Here is a 21,972-nt window from a genome sequence, read left to right as displayed (position 1 = left end):
TCCTGCTATCCTAAACACTGACTATTTCAATTCTTTTAAATGCCATTATTGTCAAATGACACTCTTAGGACACTAATACAGCTATGGTAAAACTCTTGTATGTGATAATGACAAACAACCATTTACATGTAAAATTCTTATTTCAAATTCATTCTAAAAGGTTCTTGACCAGAATTTTATCTATAACACAAACACTCTTGATCGAAATTCAAGAAATCCAATTTAATTTACCTAACTCCTAACAGTCTGAAGGTGAGCTTTTGTGATCGCACTTCGTCCGTCCTCAGTTGTCCGTCCGTAAACTTTTATTTTAAACGACATCCCCTCATAAACAGCTAGGCCAATTTCATCCAAACTTCACAGGAATGTTCCTTGGGTGAAGCTCTACAAAAAATATTCAAAGAATTGAATTCCATGCCGAACTCTGGTTGCCATGGCAACCGAAAGGAAAAACTTTAAAAATTATCTTGTCCAAAACCACTGGGCCTAGGGCTTTGATATCTGGTATGTAGCATCATCTAGTGGTCCTCTACCAAAATTATTCAAATTATCCCCCTAGGGTCAAATATGGCCCCGCCTCAGGGGTCACATGGTTTATATAGACTTATATAGGGAAAACTTTGAAAATCTTCTTGTACAAAAGCACATGGCCTATGGCTTTGATATTTGGTATGTAGCCTCATCTAGTGGTACTCTACCAAAATTGTTCAAATTATCCCCCTAGGGTCAAATATGGCCCCGCCGCGGGGGTTACATGGTTTATATAGACTTATATAGGGAAAACTTTGAAAATTTTCTTGTACAAAACCACAGGGCCTAGGGCTTTGATATTTAGTATGTAGCATCATCGAGTGGTCCTCTACCAAGATTGTTCAAATTATCCCCCTAGGGTCAAATATGGCCTCGCCCCGGGGGTCACATGGTTTATATAGACTTACTTAGGGAAAACTTTGAAAATCTTCTTGTACAAAACCACATGGCCTAGGGCTTTGATATTTGGTATGTAGCATCATCTAGTGGTCCTCTACCAAGATTATTCAAATTATCCCCCTAGGGTCAAATATGGCCCCACCCCGGGGGTCCCAAGTTTTACATAGACTTATATAGGAAAAAACGTTGAAAAATCTTCTTGTCTGAAACCACAACACTTAGACCTTTGATATTTAGTTTGTAGCATTGTCTTATGGTCCTCAACCAAAACTGTTAAAATTGTACCCCTCTGGTGAAAAGAGGCCCTGCCCTGGGGCTCCATAGTTTTATATAGACTTATATAGGAAAAAGCTTTAAAAATCTTCTTGTCTGAAACCATACGACCTAGGCTTTTGATATTTGGTTTGTTGCATTGTCTAGTAGTCCTCTACCAAATTGTTCAAATTATGCCTCTAGGGTTAAAAGAGGCCCCACCCTGGGGTCACTTAGTTATTATGAGAGCTATGTAGGAAAAATACTTAAAAAATCATCTGATCCTATTTCCAAGACTGTTTAATTATAATTACCTGATGACCCCAAGTAATATGATGTCACTTGACTGTGACCTTGACCTACTGACCTATAAGATACAGCCTTGAAATTTTGATGACATACACAGTTTTGCACACAAATCGTAAAACTGAATATCACTGACCATGAATGTGACCTACTGACTTTCTTAATATTTCATCATCAGTTTGACATTTGAAACATGTAGCTCATATTACTCAGATGAGCGATCCAGGGTCATCATGACCCTCTTGGTAGAGAGGTTCATCATGACCAGCAGATGACCCCTATTGATTTTGAGGTCAGTAGGTAAAAGGTCAAGGTTACAGTGACCCGGAACATTTAAACCGTTTTCAGCCAATTTCTTGAGAATGCTTGGGCCTAGGATCATGAAACTTGATATGAAGGTTGGTCATGACCAGTAGATGACCCCTATAGATTTTGAGGTCAGTAGGCCAACGGTCAAGATCACATTGACCTGGAACAGTTAAACCCTTTCCGGACGATACCTTGAGAACGCTTGGGCCTAGGATCACGAAACTTAATAGGGAGGTTGATCATGACCAGCAGATGACCCCTGTTGATTTTGAGGTCAATAGGTCAAAGGCCAAGGTCACATTGAACCAGAACAGTAGAACTTTGTTTACAGTGAGCAAATAATTTCTGTTCCTTGTGGCAATTACTGAATGCATCAAGGGGACATTTCGTGTTCGATGAGCTCTTGTTTTCCAAGTGTAAAATTCTAGTCAATGAATTGATTTTTAGCTCGACTTTTCGAAGAAAATGTAGAGCTATTGCACTATTGTCGGCTACGCCGTTGGTTAAAGTTTTTGATAATGTCAAATATCTCTGTTACTATCAAAGCTATTGACTTGAAACTTAAAATGGTTATTTACTATCAAAGTCTACACCAGGAGAAACAATCCCCATAACCCTGGTTGAATTTTGACAGAATTATGCCCCTTTTTAACTTAGAATTTTTGGTTAAAGTTTTTGATAAAGTCAAATATCTCTGTTACTATCAAAGCTATTGACTTGAAACTTAAAAAACTTATTTACTATCAAAGTCTACACCAGGAGAAACAATCCCCATAAAACTGAATTGAATTTTGACAGAATTATGCCCCTTTTTAACTTAGAAATTTTGTTAAGTTTTTTGATAAAGTCAAATATCTCTGTTACTATTAAAGCTTTTGACTTGAAGCTCAAAATAGTTATTTACTATCAAAATCTACACCAGGAGACACAATTCCTTTAACTCTGGTTTGAATTTTGACAGAATTATGCCCCTTTTTAACTTAGAATTTTTAGTTAAAGTTTTTTATAAAGTCAAATATCTCTGTTACTATCAAAGCTTTTGACTTGAAACTTTAAATACTTATTAACCTTCAAAGTCTACACCAGGAGAAACAATCCCCATAACTCTGATTTGAATTTTGACAGAATTATGCCCCTTTTAACTTAGATTTTTTTGTTAAAATTTTTGATAAAGTCAAATATCTCTGTTACTATTAAAGCTTTTGACATGAAACACAAAATAGTTATTTACTATCAAAGTCTACACCAGGGGACACAAGTCTCACAACTATAATTTGCATTTTAACAGAGTTATGCCCCTTTTTAACTTGGATTTTTAGCTACACTATTCGGAGAATAGGGGGGCTATACTACTCGTCCCGGCGTCGGCGTGACCCTTCTTGGTTAAAGTTTTTTGGCAACCTTTGTTTTTCTGTCATATCTTTGTTACTATTGCTTATATCTTACTGTAACTTCACATAAACATTGTCCAGTATACAATGTATGTATGTGGGCTGAGACCATTATACCCAAGGTCAAGGTCACCAAGCTGTTGTACTTAGGTCAGTTTTAAGGTTACAGTTTTTCGGCAACCTTTGTTTTTCTGTCATATCTTTGTTACTATTGCCTATATCTTACTACATTTTGTATAACTTCACATAAACATTGTCCAGTATACAAACAATGTATGTGTATGGGCTGAGCCCATTATACCCAAGGTCAAGGTCACCAAGCTGTTATACTTTTGTTATTTTTAAGGTTAAAGTTTTTCGACAACCTTTGTTTTTCTATCATATCTTTGTTACTATTGCTTATATCTTACTGTAACTTTACATAAACATTGTCCAGCATACAAACAAAGTATGTATAGGGGCTGAGCCCATTATGCCAAAGGTCAAGGTCACCAAGGTGTTATACTTAGGTTATTTTTAAGGTTAAAGTTTTTCGGCAACCTTTGTTTTTCTGTCATATCTTTGTTACTATTGCTTATATCTTACTGTAACTTTACATAAACATTGTCCAGCATACAAACAAAGTATGTGTAGGGGCTTGGCCCATTATACCCAAGGCCAAGGTCACCAAGGAGTTATACTTTGAATTATTTTCATGTTAAAATTTTTTGAAAGCTTCGTTTATAGACATATCTTTGGTACTTTAAAAGATAATGACTTGACATTAAAAGTATTTGTTTATAATCAGCTGCATGTGTGGCTACATACCCCATAACTCTAATTGTGTCTTTGACATAATTATGCCCCTTTTGTGCTTAAATGTTTTTGCAAATCTTCACTTTCTTGATACTACTTTAATGCAATATAAGATAAAGATTTGAAACTTAAAATGTATCTTTATCATCATCATCTGCATGTGTTGTAACAATCCTAATAACTCAGATTTGTGTATTTAATGGAATTATGCCCCTTGGTGTATCTTCCTCTCTTATTCAGACATATATTCATTTTACTGTCAAATCCCCGAATAGTGGAGTGCGCTGTCTTATGGACAGCTCTTGTTTTTATACCCCCACCAAACATGTTTGAGGGGGGTATATAGGAGTCAGTTTTGTCGCGTCCCGTCCCGTCCCGAAATATATTATCTCAGTTATTACCAAATGGATTTGATTCAAACTTAAAATACATGTTCCACCTTATCACCCACATCATGTGACACAAGGTGCATAACTCTTGACACCAAGTTTTCATGAATTATGTCCCCTTTTAATTAGAATTTAAGGTTAATTTTGTTGTATTTTCACTATATCTCAGTTATTACTAAATGGATTTGATTCAAACTTAAAATAGATGTTCCACCTCATCACCCACATCATATGACACAAGGTGCATAACTCTGACATCATTTTTTTTTTTAATGAATTATGCCCCTTTTTACTTAGAATTAAAGGTTGATTTTGATGTATTTTCACTATATCTCAGTTACTACTGAATGGATTTGATTCAAACTTAAAATAGATGTTCCACCTCATCACCCACATCATGTGCCCACATCATGTGACACAAGGTGCATAACTCTGACACCAAGTTTTCATGAATTATGTCCCCTTTTACTTAGAATTTAAGGTTAATTTTGTTGTATTTTCACTATATCTCAGTTATTACTAAATGGATTTGATTCAAACTTAAAATAGTTGTTCCACCTCATCACCCAGATGATGTGACATAAGGTGCTAAACTCTGACATAAATTTTTTATGAATTATGTCCCCTTTTACTTTAAATTTAAGGTTGATTTTGATGTATTTTCACTATATCTCAATTATTACAAAATGGATTTGATTCAAACTTAAAATAGATGTTCCACCTCATCACCCACATCATGTGACACAAGGTGCATAACTCTGACACCAATTTTTCATGAATTATGCCCCTTTTTACTTAGAATTTAAGGTTAATTTTGATGTATTTTCACTATATCTCAGTTACTACTGAATGGATTTGTTTCAGACTTAAAATAGATGTTCCACCTCATCACCCACATCATGTGACACAAGATGCATAACTCTGACACTAATTTTTCTTGAATTGTGTCCCCTTTTACCTAGAACTTAAGGTTAATTTTGATGTATTTTCACTATATCTCATTCTGATTGGCTTAGATCCAAAGGGAAGTAACCTTTTTTTAACTTTTGTTCTGAGTTTCTTCCCCTTAAATTCCAGGAATTAATCTATTTTTAGAAATCCTATTTTTAGATTTTCAATATTTTAGGTATTTTTCTAACTTTTTTATTGTAAGTCCTATGTAAAAAGTAAAAACATTTTTCTGTGGTAACATGGGTCGGTAAGACACCTTTTTGTATTCACTTTTAGTGTATCTCTAATATTAGAGATTTAATATATTTACTAGTATTACTATACTAGTATTATACTAGTATTACTTTAGTGGAAGCCCAGGATGAAGTACTCCAAAGTATTTTTAAGATTTCTTATGGTTGCCATTTTTCTGTGACAAGACCGTATGGTGGGGGTATGAGTCACTCCTGTGACAGTTCTAGTTTTTTCTGACAAAGCTCAAATTCAGAGTCAAGCACTGAGAAAAGTCGAGCACGCTATCTTATGGACAGTTCTTGTTTGATAAAGTAGTTGCAATGTATGTGAAAGACTGTGGAAGGGAGGGGAGATAAGCAATATCTATATATGCTTTTCCATGCCTTCGAATTTTTGTACCCCCCGACAACAAAGTTGTAAGGGGGGGTATACTGGTTTCAGGTTGTCTGGCCGTCTGTCCGTAGACGCAATCTTGTGCGCACCATCTCTCCTCATCCCCTTGACAGAATTTAATGAAACTTCACACAAGTGATCAGTACCAACAGTAGTTGTGCATGGGGCATGTAAGGTTCTTTTAGAAAAAAAATTTGCAGAGTTATGGGACTTTGTTTTTTTGTTAATATATAATACTATATACATAGACACAATCTTGTGTGCACCATCTCTCCTCATCCCCTTGACACAATTTAATGAAACTTCACACAAGTGATCAGTACCAACAGTAGTTGTGCATGGGGCATGTTAGGTTCTTTTAGAAAAAAAATTTGCAGAGTTATGGGACTTTGTTTTTTTGTTACTATACTATATACATAGACACAATCTTGTGTGCACCATCTCTCCTCATCCCCTTGACACAATTTAATGAAACTTCACACAAGTGATCAGTAACAACAGTAGTTGGGCATGGGGCATGTTAGGTTCTTTCAGCGACAAAAATTGCAGAGTTATGGGACTTTGTTTCTTGTTAACATACTATGTACATACAGTCTGCATATGCAATCTTGTGCGTGCCTAATCTACCAAACCCTTACACACAATTTAATGAAACTTCACACAAGTGATCAGTACCAACCCTAGTTGTGCATGGTGCATGTTACATTTTTTTTAGATAAATATTCTGCATAGTTATGGGACTTTGTTTTTTGTTACTATACTGTATACATACAGTCTATATACATATGGAAGGGAATCTCTGCCAGGACATGCATGCTGCTAAATGACATTGCTATGTTATTTACTTACATATGTGTTCTGCAACATTGCAACTGCATTTTAGGGAATCTCCGCCAGGACATGCATGTTGCTAAATGACAAATGCATGTTGCCTTGTGTTATTCGTTTTAAACTAAATGCAACATCTATGCATCTTTGTTTTACCTTCCATCCGTTAGTGGCACATACCTTGCATCTTTCGTCACTGCATGTATGTAAAACGCATATTCTTGCATGTAAATGGCAAATGCATCCATTCTGTGGCATATTAAAATGTTTATGTGAACAAGTTCCAAGTGTTTTGTACGTTTTACTTTCTGAAATTGATTAAATCGTTCCTCCCTTATATAAAACTAGCACATGCATGTTAACATTTAGTTGTTGCCCGTTGTTTTTTGTTTTTGATATATATAGGTCCCTGTTGTAGACCTTTATGTATATAGGTCCCTACTTTAAATTCATGGATTCTTAGTATTGCAATGATTGAAATTTATGCAAGGCGAAAACAGTGCTAAGTAAGCACTGAGCAGCAGGAAGTTAATCAAATACGACTTTAGCATTTGTAATAAGAAATTCGTAGAAAGCTGGGAACCAGAATTTCCGGCAGTTTGCGTAAAATCAATGAACCATGAACGGTGTTTTAGTAAAAAAAGTACTCATAATTTCCAGCTGTCCAGGGACGTAATTTCCACCGAAAACAACACAAGTATACACGGGTATAGACTCTCTCACTGTTTAACCCACGGAAACTACCGAACACGTGAATTTGCTGTCGAGAGTGGTCTCCCGTGTATACTAATTTGCGCTAAAATTTTTGCTTTTTGTTGGTTCCCTGTAATGTTGTAATGCACTACCGTGCTTAAATTTTTGTTATACTGCAAGTTTAAATATTTATTAAAGCCATGTGTTTTAGTATATTATTTTTGCCGGGAAACTGTAATATAAACAAGGACCAAGTGGTTGCAAGCATCACTAATGTTAAATCCAAAATGCAGTAACAATCAAGTTATGAAAATTTCGGAATATTCACAAGTCACAACGTTGTTAATAGCTCGTTACATTCAGTAGCAACAACGTCAAATACGCGTTAGAAAACATAGAATACAGTTAGTAATAGCATGAGTATACATTTCAATATTGCAGTAAGCAAACAAAAAGGTTGAACGCACTTGTCAATTACATGCAAGAATAACCTATACTCATGAAAGGACTGTTTTCTTAGCATTAAGAAGCATTAAAGATGAATTTCTTGTAAGGCAAATGTAAGAAACTAAAATGCAGTTGCAATGTTGCAGAACGCATATGTAAGTAAATAACATAGCAATGTCATTTAGCAGCATGCATGTCCTGGTGGAGATTCCCTTCCATATATACATACAGTCCACATAATTATGCAATCTTGTGTGCGTCAGATTGCAATGTACTCTGTCAGTGCATGCGGGGGGTACATTCATCACCTTTAGTGATAGCTCTAGTTTGTTCAAAATTTACAGGCAGAACATTGGTTTACTATACACATCTTGATTTCTGTTCTAATAATTGCAAAAATTATGATAAATATAAATAAAAAAATAAAATTGGGCCTAAGCAAAAAAGAAAAAAATATTTCAAGCATCTGACGAGATTCAAACTCGGACCTCGCGCATGGAAAGCATGTACACTAACCAATCGACCACGATGAAATGTGACACTATTAGGTGATAAAATTATGTATATAAATAAATTTTGTTAGGGCAGTGTGTCTAAATTCGTTTTACTTTGACATTTTTGAAATTACTGGCTTTTCTACATTAAAAAATAATAAATTACAGGCCTCCTAGTGAAACCTTTAAAACCTTTAAAAACCTTTAATTTCAGAGCAAACCTTTAAAACCTTTAAATCTTCTGAAAAAACCTTTAAAACGGCCAAATAGCCTGTAATTTTCACTCAAAACCTATATTTTTGTTCAGACTGCTTGCCGTGCCAGTTTAAAGCAAGTAATGGTTATACTACTGTATTTCTTCCCCCCTTTTAAGTGTTGTTAGGATACTGCTTGTGTATCTTTCATCTTGAGTTTTTCAGAATGCTGTTGTGTTCACCAGACCACATACATGTAGTAAATACCTATATATATTATGTGTTTTTTAAATGAGAATTCCGACAAAAATAGCCTTTATTTACTCTTTATTTTTTAATATTTTACACTAAAAGGCCTTTATTTCCATAGATTGGAGCCTTTATAAAAACCTTTACTTTTGTTCAGGCCTGCTAGGAGGCCTGAAATTAGCAATGATTTTGTTATTCAAACACTGCTAGTATGTAGCCTACATTATTATTCAATATTGGAAACAAAAAGCGGGTCGCTTAAATCATCCATAAACTGGTTACAGTCATACTGAAACCCGAATAACACCGATTTCCAATAATACCGCGAATTTTCAACTCAGTAGAATAATCTGTTTTCAAATTGTGGCGCCGGATCGTTCATAAGCAATTTTATTTTATCAAATGTCGTCCTGACCTGAAAACTATTGCGCAGTTCCGGGAATTATGGGTAAAAACAACAACAAAAAACAGTGAAGGTATAGAACATATTCCCAAGTCGAACGGTATATAGGTTAACTTTGACATATACAGGTACACATTATAGATGGAAAAATCCATAATTATAAGAAAAATAATTTATTATTTTAAAGGATCGCATCAAATTAATTGGACTATTAATCGTCATAGCTAGTCAGTCATATTCATGAATTGTCTATTGTATACAACAAATTGTGGAAAAGGACGGCTTTCGTAGTCTATTTTTAGATCGGCTTTTAAGAATCTTGTTATTGTTTAATTTGTTTTTTCTAGTAATATGAATTGTTTCTTTTGCACATTCAAAAGATAATTGGGATCAGTTTAAACTTTAAGTAAATTTGCACACATGGCTGTCTTTGTTAGTTCACCTACAGGTTTCTAAAATATACGTGCTCCTAACTCGGCAAGCAGTCGTCCTATATAGAGCGGTAATACACAAGTGCTAGCTTGCTTTAAGTGATACCTGTGAAATTCAGTTAGTGATTTACTGTTGTTTTCACATCCAATACATTGAGCTCACTGAGTTTCAGCATGTCAGTAGCTTTGCTGACATTGAATTGAATCCTTTTGCCACTTTGAGCAATCAAAGTTTACTGTGTTCTAATTATACTTCATGTATTGTAAGTAACCTGTTGCATTACCAGATAAGAACATTATTGTTATCTTGTTAATTTATCTTGATGCTAGATCATTGCATTTTCACTGGCTTTGCAGACTGTTAATATCATTGAATTTGATGTCATTAAAATCTTATCAAGGATAAAATCCAATTTTAATTTATATGGAAATGAACAGAACTAAATTAAAGCAGATTTGTCTTTCAATAAAAAAGTATGTAGTTGCCAAGGTAACTAACCAAATTTCATAGAACATTTCATTACAGTGTAATCATGTTTGATTAAACAGATTTTTTAGCATTGAAGTATTTCTACAAAGAAAGAAGTATTCAATTTTACTCTTTGCAGATACTAAGGGTTCTTAGGGGCCTCCGTGGTTTAGGTCACTGACTTCAAATCACTTGCACCACACAAATGTGGGTTCAAGCCTCACTCAGGGGTGGGTGGGGCCATTCAGCCTGCTTATGAAAGGTCGGTAGGTTTATTTAATCACAGGCGGGCAACTGGGGGTCTTCCTTCACCATCAAAGCTGGAAAGTTGCCACATGACCATTGACCTATAACAGTGTCAGTGTTACATTAAACCCAGAAAAGAACAAAACAAAAAAATTAATAAAGCATTAAATTCGTGGATTGAAACAGCAGTGAAATCCACTTGTGTTTCTCAGTATTTCATTGTGTGTGAATTGTTTTAATAAATTACAGTTACATGAGATTTAGTTTTTTTTTCAGGTTACAAGAAGGGTCCACTTAGTTTGTTGAGGAAATGTGTGGAAGAGAGACTGCGTGTTATAGTGGTGGTACGTGCTGCTGTGGCTGTTAGGAGCCGATGTCGAGGTTATGTCATAGGATTCGACAAACATTTTAACATGGTAATACTACTATTTTTAGACTTAATTTTTTAAGGTTACAGTTTGTGTAAGTCTCTACCTTTCTTTTCACATGTAGCTGTTTATGCAGAAGAAAATCTTGGTTAGTATTTCCAGATATTTATAACTTTTTCAGTTATATTTTGATAGTTTCCTGGACATTCACATCAGTCTTGACAGACAAGTTTATATATTTGTTATGCAAGTAAGTTTCAGTTCCGATAAACTGTTTAGATAGAACAACACAAGAATTCCAATACAGAGGGAAGTTGTTGAAATTCTAGACACAGCATATATTTTCCCTTATGACTGATCTATGTAGGAAATTTTTCAGTTACTTGTGGAGATAGGTTTACTCTTGTCCTCCACCGCTAGTTACTTGTAGAGATAGGTTTACTCTTGTCCTCCACCGCTAGTTACTTGTAGAGATAGGTTACTCTTGTCCTCCACCGCTAGTTACTTGTAGAGATAGGTTGACTCTTGGATACCTATTTGTGATGTCACTGTGGGGTTAGAATCACTCTGTTCACCATGATGTAGAGTGCATGTTATGTGTTTAGTCACTTTTGTCTAGCCAGATAGTAGGAAGTTGCACGTTACTTGTGAGATAGGTTTACACTGTCTTCACCATGATTTCATAAGATAAGTAGTTGTGAATGGTTAAAATTGTCTTCCTTCAGCATAATGGATGTGATGAAATATCAGGCAGTTCAAAGAAAAGGAGTTAAATAGTTTCTTCATCAATTGCTGTTAAGTTTCTTGAAATTCAATTTATATTATGAAACTGGTATATGGTAATTTTCTGTATCTTAGGTTGGTTAGTTAAATGTTATTGCCAGTTTCTTGTTGTACGAAAATTTGAGAGTGCTAGTTAGGATAAGTTCTTGCACAGCATATGTACAATCTGACTTAGATTCTAAACTAAATTTAGACAGCCACAACTTAGATTTGTTTACTAATACTTTTATGTAGCGCCTATGTAGCAAGTCTGAATTAAATGATCACTCGAACTCATTATGATGAATCCATCACTAGAGGGTATGAGAAGAGCAGTTTCCTTTAATGCCAGTCCTTTTCATGTCTGTACCATCCGTGGATTCAACACACTCCGCACTCGAAGCAAGCTCTACCATGGCATTAAGCTTGATTGATGGTAGATTGTTCGGTCTCTAAACAAAATTACAATCATGTTCCTTGATAGACTGTCTAAATTTGTTTCAAGGCATAAAAAAATGTTTGGGCTAAGAAATATTTTTCAACATTTCAACAAAAAGTTGCAAAACTCACGTTTTTAGCCCACATCATCAATGGTGGCTATTCAAATCATTTCTGCGTCGTGGTACGTCTTATTCGACTCGTCCGTCGTCCTTTCGTTAACAATTTCTGTTATCGCTCTCCTCAGAATCAGGGGATTTGACCAACTTTGTCAGAATGAGTATTGTCTTAGTTTTGTCCCTGAAAAATGATGGTTCAAATTTTAGAGGTATGGCCTTTGGTTTATTTTATAATTTACTTAGATTTATAGAAAACTGAAATTTCTTGCCCAAAACCACAGAACTAGTGCTTTGATATTTGTGTATGTAGCATTCTATCTAGTGGTCCTCTACCAATATTGATGAAATATTCCCTGGGGTTAATATGGCCACCGCCCCGAGGTTCACTGTTTTATATTAGGACTTATATAGGCGAAAAAACTTGAAAAACTCTTGTCCAAACCACAGGCTAGGGTTTGATATTTTGTAGTGAATCATCTAGTGTCTTCTACTAAGATTGTCAAATTAACAATACATGCTTTCGATTCGGACCACATGCACAGTTTGTGTACTGAAATAAAATTGACCTTGAGCTTAGCAAAATTTGAAACTTTTGAGCACTCAAAAAGCATGTGGGCCAAATACTCCTGTGATCTCTTGTTATGCTTTAAACATGGTCATTGATGTAAGAATTCAACTTACTGATGCTCTAAAGACATAACCCCCTTATTTGTATTCATTTTTTGACAAAAATATTTTCCAAAATGAAAAAAAAAATCCCCCCCAAAAAAAACATTTTCCAACCTACCTACCCTAATTATTAGCTCACCTGTCACAAAGTGACAAGGTGAGCTTTTGTGATCCTGCGGTGTCCGTCGTCCGTCCGTGTGTGCGTGCGTCCGTAAACTTTTGCTTGTGACCACTCTAGAGGTCACATTTTTCATGGGATCTTTATGAAAGTTGGTCAGAATGTTCATCTTGATGATATCTAGGTCAAGTTCGAAACTGGGTCAAGTGCCTTCAGAAACTAGGTCAGTAGGTCTAAAAATAGAAAAACCTTGTGACCTCTCTAGAGGCCATATATTTCACAAGATCTTCATGAAAATTGGTCAGAATGTTCACCTTGATGATATCTAAGTCAAGTTCGAAACTGGGTCACGTGCCATCAAAAACTAGGTCAGTAGGTCTAAAAATAGAAAAACCTTGTGACCTCTCTAGAGGCCATATATTTCTTAAGATCTTCATGAAAATTGGTCAGAATGTTAACCTTGATGATATCTAGGACAAGTTCGAAACTGGGTCACATGCCATCAAAAACTAGGTCAGAAGGTCAAATAATAGAAAAACCTTGTGACCTCTCTAAAGGCCATATTTTTCATGGGATCTGTATGAAAGTTGGTCTGAATGTTCATCTTGATGATATCTAGGTCAAGTTCGAAACTGGGTCACGTGCGGTCAAAAACTAGGTCAGTAGGTCTAAAAATAGAAAAACCTTGTGACCTCTCTAGAGGCCATATATTTCAAGAGATCTTCATGAAAATTGGTCAGAATGTTCACCTTGATGATATCTAGGTCAAGTTCGAAAGTGGGTCACATGCCATCAAAAACTAGGTCAATAGGTCAAATAATAGAAAAACCTTGTGACCTCTCTAGAGGCCATATTTTTCATGGGATCTGTATGAAAGTTGGTCTGAATGTTCATCTTGATGATATCTAGGTCAAGTTCGAAAGTGGATCACGTGCCTTCAAAAACTAGGTCAGTAGGTCAAATAATAGAAAAACCTTGTGACCTCTCTTAAGGCCATATTTTTCATGGGATCTGTATAAAAGTTGGTCTGAATGTTCATCTTGATGATATCCAGGTCAAGTTTGAAACTGGGTCACGTGCCTTAAAAAACTAGGTCAGTAGGTCTAAAAATAGAAAAACCTTGTGACCTCTCTAGAGGCCATACTTGTGAATGGATCTCCATAAAAATTGGTCAGAATGTTCACCTTGATGATATCCATGTCAAGTTTGAAACTGAGTCACGTGCCTTAAAAAACTAGGGCAGTAGGTCAAATAATAAAAAAAACCTTGTGACCTCTCTAGAGGCCATACTTTTCATGGGATCTGTATGAAAGTTGGTCTGAATGTTCATCTTGATGATATCTAGGTCAAGTTTGAAACTGGGTCAACTGCGGTCAAAAACTAGGTCAGTAGGTCTAAAATTATTAAAATCTTTTGACCTCTCTAGAGGCCATATTTTTCAATGGATCTTCATGAAAATTGATCTGAATGTTCATCTTGATGATATCTAGGTCAGTTTCGAAACTGGGTCACGTGCGGTAAAAAACTAGGCCAGTAGGTATAAAAATAGAAAAACCTTGTGACCTCTTTAGAGGCCATATTTTTCATGAGATCTTCATGAAAATTAGTGAGAATGTTCACCTTGATGATATCTAGTTAAAATTCAAAACAGGGTCACGTACCTTCGAAAACTAGGTCAATAGGTCAAATAATAGAAAAACCTTGTGACCTCTCTAGAGACCATATTTTTCAATGGATCTTCATGAAAATTGGTCAGAATTTTTATCTTGATAATATCTAGGTTAAGTTCAAAACTGGGTCACATGAGCTCAAAAACTAGGTCACTATGTCAAATAATAGAAATAACGACGTCATACTCAAAACTGGGTCATGTGGGAAGAGGTGAGCGATTCAGGACCATCATGGTCCTCTTGTTTTTAGTATGTTACCTGAAACAAAGAATTTTTTAGGCCTTAACTTGTAATTTGGTTTTATCAGGAAGTAGACTTAAGAGTTATTCAGTTAGTATGTTCACAATGGTGCTAAATTAATATTAACTCTAGTAAACACTTCCTTTCAGAAGAAGATTAAACATGAGGAAGAAGGTATCTCCCAGGAGAAATTGCTAGCTGAGGAAACCGACAAGTTGTCAGTCCAGTCAAGTGATACCAGAGGCAGAAGCCATGGCAGGAATACAAATAGCAGACATTCAGATAAAAGGAAAGATGATAAAGTTTTTGATCTCAGAGAGAAATTAAAACTGTCAAAAGTCAGTGATGCAAACAGACACAGTGATTCAAAAGCTATGTCAAGTGAAACATCTAGTGGAAGATCAAGTTCAAAGGAAACAGTGCAGAAAAGTTCTGATTCAGAGAGGTCAAAGTCAAAAGGTGCAAAAGTAAGCGCAAAAGAAACTTGCCAAAGGTCAAGGCCAAGAGATTCTAAAAGTTCATGGTCAAGTGTAGATACATCAGAAAGTAGACATTCAGGGATGCAGGAAGATGCAAGAAAATTGTTTAGTTCAGATGACTCTTACAATCAAGGGTCAAGGTCAAAAGTAAAAACTGAACATTCAGAATCGCCAGATGAAAAACAGTTAGAAAGCTCGGAGATCAAACGGTCAAGAGATTTCAAGGATCATTATAAAAACTACATGTCAGATAGCAATATTTATGTTAAAAGACAGCATCAAAGACTGCAAGAAAACAGTTCAAAATCAGACAGTGAGACCAAATTGGAGTCCTCTGACAGACAGAAAAGGTTGGATAAAAACTTGAAAAAACATTTCCAGCCATTTTGGCCTTTGTATAAAAAGTGGACAGAGACTAGATGTTATGCGGAGTACGAAATTTTGTCTCGGCATGTAAACCAGCTATTCATCAGGGGAGATAATGTGGTTAGTGTTTCTTTAGCAGATTGTTGATTATGAGTTGCACGTAATGCTATAAAAGTTTTGATATTTATTGACTAATTTTAAGTTTTTATAGAGCTTTTTGTTGTCACCTTTTGTCAGGGTTCGGGCTCGCATCACAGAAGTTTTGCATGTACAGGGTTTTTTCTAGCTAATTTGGGAACATAGCCTATACCCCCAAAATTGGGAATTTTGACGCGTAAATGTTCCAAATTGGGAAATATTTAGTCACATAGGATATAGTAAGGATGTGTTTAAAGCACTTCCTCATACACCTGTTTCACATTGTACAACCTTTTTTACATTCTTCCATTACAAAATTGTCCATAATTTGGTCAATGTTTGTGCAATTTTGATGAAATTTTTTTTTCAGAATGTAGATTGGGAATTTTTGCACACATTTTGGGAAAAATACATACTTTTTGGCATTGGGAATGTAGCCGAATAACGGCTATAAAACGGCCGGAAAAAAACCCTGATGTATGCAGGTTTCTTTAAAATAACTAGACCAAATGAGCCGCGCCCTGAGAAAACCAACATAGTGCGTTTGCGAACAGCATGGATCCAGACCAGCCTGCTCATCTGCAGATCCATGCTGTTTGCTAATGGTTTATCTAATTGCAATAGGCTTTGAAAGCGAACAGCATGGATCCTGACCAGACTGCGCGGACGCGCAGGCTGGTCTGGATCCATGCTGGTCGGAAACGCACTATGTTGGTTATCTCATGGCATGGCTCAAATTTTTTTTAATGCCATTGTTTGGCATCATGTGATGACCTTATAGTGCAAGTTATATAACTGTCTTGCATTTATTTAAAATTATGCACCTTTTTAACATAGAAATGGACGTCCCAGAAAAATAAGGTCATAACTGTTATTTACGACCTTATTTGACCTATATTTTTTTTTGGAAACTGCATTAAAAGGGCTTTAATATGAACAGAAAATCATTATGGTGTGATCTTATTTATTGAACCAAAAATGACATTTTGTTAATAATATAAGGTCATTTCTTCTACTTACGACCCATTTTTGGTCAGTTTTAGAAATATCTAATGAAGAAAATGGTCGTATCTGCCACTTACAACCTTTTAAGATTGCATATTATGTGATTTTAGATACAACAATTATATAGTAAATAGGTCGTAAGTAGCAGATACTACCTTCCATTATTGGGGACTGTAAAATGGCGCACATGTATATACAATTCCTTAAATATCATCATCTGGATAAATACATTACCATCAGTACTGTAAGAATTTAAGCTTTACCTGTGAGGTTGAAAAACAACATATGGATAATTTTGTTAAGAAGTCTACAAAAGGAATATTTTTTTTCAAAAGTACTGTTTTCACCCTATCATTTCTGGGGTGTCGAAATCTGATTTGATTTAATTAAATTGATTTAATTTGATTAATTTAATTTAATTTAATTTTTTTTATGCCCCCGAAGGGAGGCATATTAGTTTTCAACTGTCTGTTTGTTCGTTAGTTTGTTCGTTCGTTCGTCACAACGTTAACTTTTTGCATGAAGGCACTTTACTCGCGAACCACTGCACCCAGGACCTTCAAACTTCACATGCTGATAGTACTTATTGAATACACCACCCCTACTGACTTTGGGGTCACCAGGTCAAAGGTCAAGGTCACAGGGGCCAACGTTATTTTTTTGCATGAAGGCACTTTACTTGCGAACCACTGCACCCAGGACCTTCAATCTAAACATGCTGATAGTACTTATTAAGTACACCACCCCTACTGACTTTGGGGTCACCAGGTCAAAGGTCAAGGTCACAGGGGCAAACGTTAACTTTTTGCATGAAGGCACTTTATTCGCGAACCACTGCACCCAGGACCTTCAAACTTCACATGCTGATAGTACTTATTGAGTACACCACCCCTACTGACTGGGTCACCAGGTCAAAGGTCAAGGTCACAAGAGCCAATGTTAACTTTTTGCAAGAAGGCACTTTACTCGCGAACAACTGCACCCAGGACCTTCAAACTTCACATGCTGATAGTACTTATTGAGTACACCACTCCTACTGACTTTGGGGTCACCAGGTCAAAGGTCAAGGTCACAGGGGCCAACGTTAACTTTTTTGCATGAAGGCATTTTACTCGCAAACAACTTCACCAAGGACCTTCAAACTTCACATGCTGATAGTACTTTATGAGTACACCACCCCTACTGACTGGGTCACCAGGTCAAAGGTCAAGGTCACATGAGCCAACGTTAACTTTTTGCAAGAAGGCACTTTACTCGTGAACCACTGCACCCATGACCTTCAAACTTCACATGCTGATAGTACTTATTGAGTACACCACTCCTAATGACTTTGGGGTCACCAGGTCAAAGGTCAAGGTCACAGTGGCCAACGTTAACTTTTTCGCATGAAGGCACTTTACTCGCAAACAACTTCACCAAGGACCTTCAAACTTTACATGCTGATAGTATTTTATGAGTACACCAACCTACTGACTTTGGGGTCCCCAGGTCAAGGTCACAGGGACCAACGTTAACTTTTTGCATGAAGGCACTTTACTCGCGAACCACTTCACCCAGGACCTTCAAACTTCACATGCTGATAGTACTTATTGAGTACACCACTCCTACTGACTTTGGGGTCACCAGGTCAAAGGTCAAGGTCACAGGGGCCAACATTAACTTTTTGCATGAAGGCACTTTACTCGCGAACCACTTCACCCAGGACCTTCAAACTTTACACGCTGATAGTACTTTACGAGTACACCAACCCTACTGACTTTGGGTCACCAGGTCAAAGGTCAAGGTCACAGGGGCCAACGTTAACTTTTTGCATGAAGGCACTTTACTCGCGAACCACTGCACCCAGGACCTTCAAACTTCACATGCTGATAGCACTTATTGAGTACATCACCCCTACTGACTTTGGGTCACCAGGTCAAAGGTCAAGGTCACAGGAGCCAACGTTAACTTTTTGCATGAAGGCACTTTACTCGCGAACCACTGCACCCAGGACCTTCAAACTTCACCTGCTGATAGTACTTATTGAGTACACCACTCCTACTGACTTAGGGTTAGGGGTCACCAGGTCAAAGGTCAAGGTCACAGGGACCAACGTTAACTTTTTTGCATAAAGGCACTTTACTCGCAAACCACTTTACCAAGGACCTTTAAACTTTACATGCTGATAGTACTTTATGAGTACACCAACCTACTGACTTTGGGGTCACCAGGTCAAGGTCACAGGGGCCAACGTTAACTTTTTGCATGAAGGCACTTTACTCGTGGACCACTTAACCCAGGACCTTCAAACTTCACATGCTGATAGTACTTATTGAGTACACCACCCCTATTGACTTTGGGGTCACCAGGTCAAAGGTCAAAGGTCAAGGTGCTGCAGGAGCATTTGTCACCATTAGTGACAGCTCTTGTTAATTTAATTTATTTTAATTCAATATTGTGAAAGATTTACATGTAAGCATGTTTCTCAGGAACTACAACTATAGATTCACCACACATGTTTGGTGCAAAGTTATGCATCTTTTTCAACTTAGATATTATGTACTTTTTTCATCTTCAAACATTTTTCTAAAACTTGTGTATGTAAGCTAGCATTAGGTTGAAGTGCTTCAGTTTGTCAAGCGTGCTGTCATTAGACAGTTCCTGTTCAGCATATCTGGCCTGAGTGGTGCAGTTAGATGTAAAAGCTAAAGCTTACTGGTCTGTGGGTCAGGACATTAGTTGAGCAGTATTCTCCTAGACAGCTTGCAGATTGGTTAGGCATAAGATAAATTGTACACCTTGGTTTCTTTGGTGGGATGTTGTGGGTTTTACTTGTCAAACAACAAGTTAGTTCAGGTCAGAAATCTGAGATTGTTAGATTAATTGACAAGTCACCAGACTGGTATTGAATTACTAAAATTGTTGAATTACTTTTAAAAATGTGTGTAGATCCAGAGTATGAAATCATATTGTCTGTTGTAATTGAGTTTGTTTTAATAATGAAATCTTAGGGATGTAAAAACTAAATATACTCATCTGTTGGAAAAGGTGATTTTCTTAATGACAGGGTATGTCTATTTAAATTTGTGACCGCAAAAAGTATTAAAAAATCAATTTCTGCTTTATTTGATAATGGATTGTTTTAAAATTTCCAGATATCTTACTTAGCTTAAATGCAAAACTTGTCTAAAGTTTCATAAGAAGTACCTTTTTAGCTCACTTGAGCACAAAGTGCTCAAGGGGTGAAAAACTAGGTCACTAGGTCAGAAAGTAGGACAACTTTGTTAATAGTATATTGCCCACATTTTCTACCTAATCTTCATTAAACATTTTTTACCAGAATGTGTGGTGTTATAAAAGCAAAGAAATTTTACATGTTGTTAACTTTTCAAACTTAGCAAATTTGAGGCTGTTTTTTTTCTGTAAATCTAATATACCCTTTCTGTGAAATTTTGAAAAATAACTTTGAATAACTGGTAAAAGGGCAGTCAAGGACTAGATGAGTTATACATTTGTTGTAGGTGTATTGTTAGCTCACCTGTCACAAAGTGACAAGGTGAGCTTTTGTGATCGCGCAGCGTCCGTCGTCCGTCCGTCCGTGCGTAAACTTTTGCTTGTGACCACTCTAGAGGTCACATTTTTCATCGGATCTTTATGAAAATTGGTCAGAATGTTTACCTTGATGATATCTAGGTCAAGTTCGAAACTGGGTCACGTGCAGTCAAAAACTAGGTCAGTAGGTCTAAAAATAGAAAAACCTTGTGACCTCTCTAGAGGCCATATATTTCTCAAGATCTTCATGAAAATTGGTCAGAATGTTCACCTTGATGATATCTAGGTCAAGTTCGAAACTGGGTTACGTGCCGTTAAAAACTAGGTCAGTAGGTCAAATAATAGAAAAACCTTGTGACCACTCTAGAGGTCAAATTTTTCATGGGGTCTTTATGAAAATTGGTCAGAATGTTCACCTTGATGATATCTAGGTCAGGTTCGAAACTGGGTTACGTGCGGTCAAAAACTAGGTCAGTAGGTCTAAAAATAGAAAAACCTTGTGACCTCTCTAGAGGCTATATATTTTACAAGATCTTCATGAAAATTGGTCAGAATGTTCACCTTGATAATATCTAGGTCAAGTTCCAATCTAGGTCATGTGCCATCAAAAACTAGGTCAGTAGGTCAAATAATAGAAAAACCTTTTGACCTCTCTAAAGGCCAATTTTTTCATGGGATCTGTATGAAAGTTGGTCTGAACGTTCACCTTGATGATATCTAGGTCAAGTTTGAAACTGGGTCACGTGCGGTCAAAAACTAGGACAGTAGGTCTAAAAATAGAAAAACCTTGTGACCTCTTTAGAGGCCATACTTTTGAATGGATCTTCATAAAAATTGGTCAGAATGTTCATCCTGATGATATCTAGTTCAAATTCGAAACTGGGTCACGTGCCTTCAAAAAGTAGGTCAGTAGGTCAAATAATGAAAAAACCTTGTGACCTCTCTAGAGGCCATATTTTTCATGGGATATGTATGAAAGTTGGTCTGACTGTTCATCTTGATGATATATAGGTCAAGTTTGAAACTTGGTCAGCTGCGGTCAAAAACTAGGTCAGTAGGTCTAAAATTAGAAAAATCTTTTGACCTCTCTAGAGGCCATATTTTTCAATAGATCTTCATGAAAATTGGTCTGAATGTTCACCTTGATGGTATCTAGGTCAGTTTTGAAACTGGGTCACATGCGGTCAAAAACTAGGCCAGTAGGTATAAAAATAGAAAAACCTTGTGACCTCTCTAGAGGCCATATTTTTCATGAGATCTTCATGAAAATTAGTGAGAATGTTCACCTTGATGATATCTAGGTCAAGTTCAAAACAGGGTCACGTACCTTTGAAAACTAGGTCAATAGGTCAAATAATAGAAAAACCTTGTGACCTCTGTAGAGGCCATATTTTTCAATGGATCTTCATGAAAATTGGTCAGAATTTTTATCTTAATGATATCTAGATCAAATTCAAAACTGGGTCACATGAGCTCAAAAACTAGGTCACTATATCAAATTATAGAAAAAACGAGGTCATACTCAAAACTGGGTCATGTGGGAACAGGTGAGCGATTCAGGACCATCATGGTCCTCTTGTTATTAATAATGTCAGTTAATTATGCTTTATAACTGTTGATTTGTTAAATGACCATACAAAAGTTAATAAAAATGAAACAGTAAAA

The 21,972-nt window shown here is 36.3% G+C and overlaps 1 protein-coding gene across 1 annotated transcript in view; it reads left to right on the top strand.

Annotated features, from left to right (window-relative positions):
* LOC123563115 (U7 snRNA-associated Sm-like protein LSm11) overlaps nucleotides 1–21,972 on the top strand; it is a 24,951-nt gene extending 2,979 nt beyond the window's left edge. The window contains exons 2-3 of the mRNA XM_053524334.1: nucleotides 10,681–10,820; nucleotides 14,884–21,972. Of these exons, the coding sequence (XP_053380309.1) occupies nucleotides 10,681–10,820; nucleotides 14,884–15,780 (1,037 nt within the window). The 3' untranslated portion in view covers nucleotides 15,781–21,972. The remainder of the gene's footprint in view (nucleotides 1–10,680; nucleotides 10,821–14,883) is intronic.

Source organism: Mercenaria mercenaria, chromosome 2, assembly GCF_021730395.1.
Source record: "Mercenaria mercenaria strain notata chromosome 2, MADL_Memer_1, whole genome shotgun sequence".
Taxonomy (NCBI): Eukaryota; Metazoa; Mollusca; class Bivalvia; order Venerida; family Veneridae; genus Mercenaria; species Mercenaria mercenaria.
This window is presented reverse-complemented; position numbering and strand designations above follow the sequence as displayed.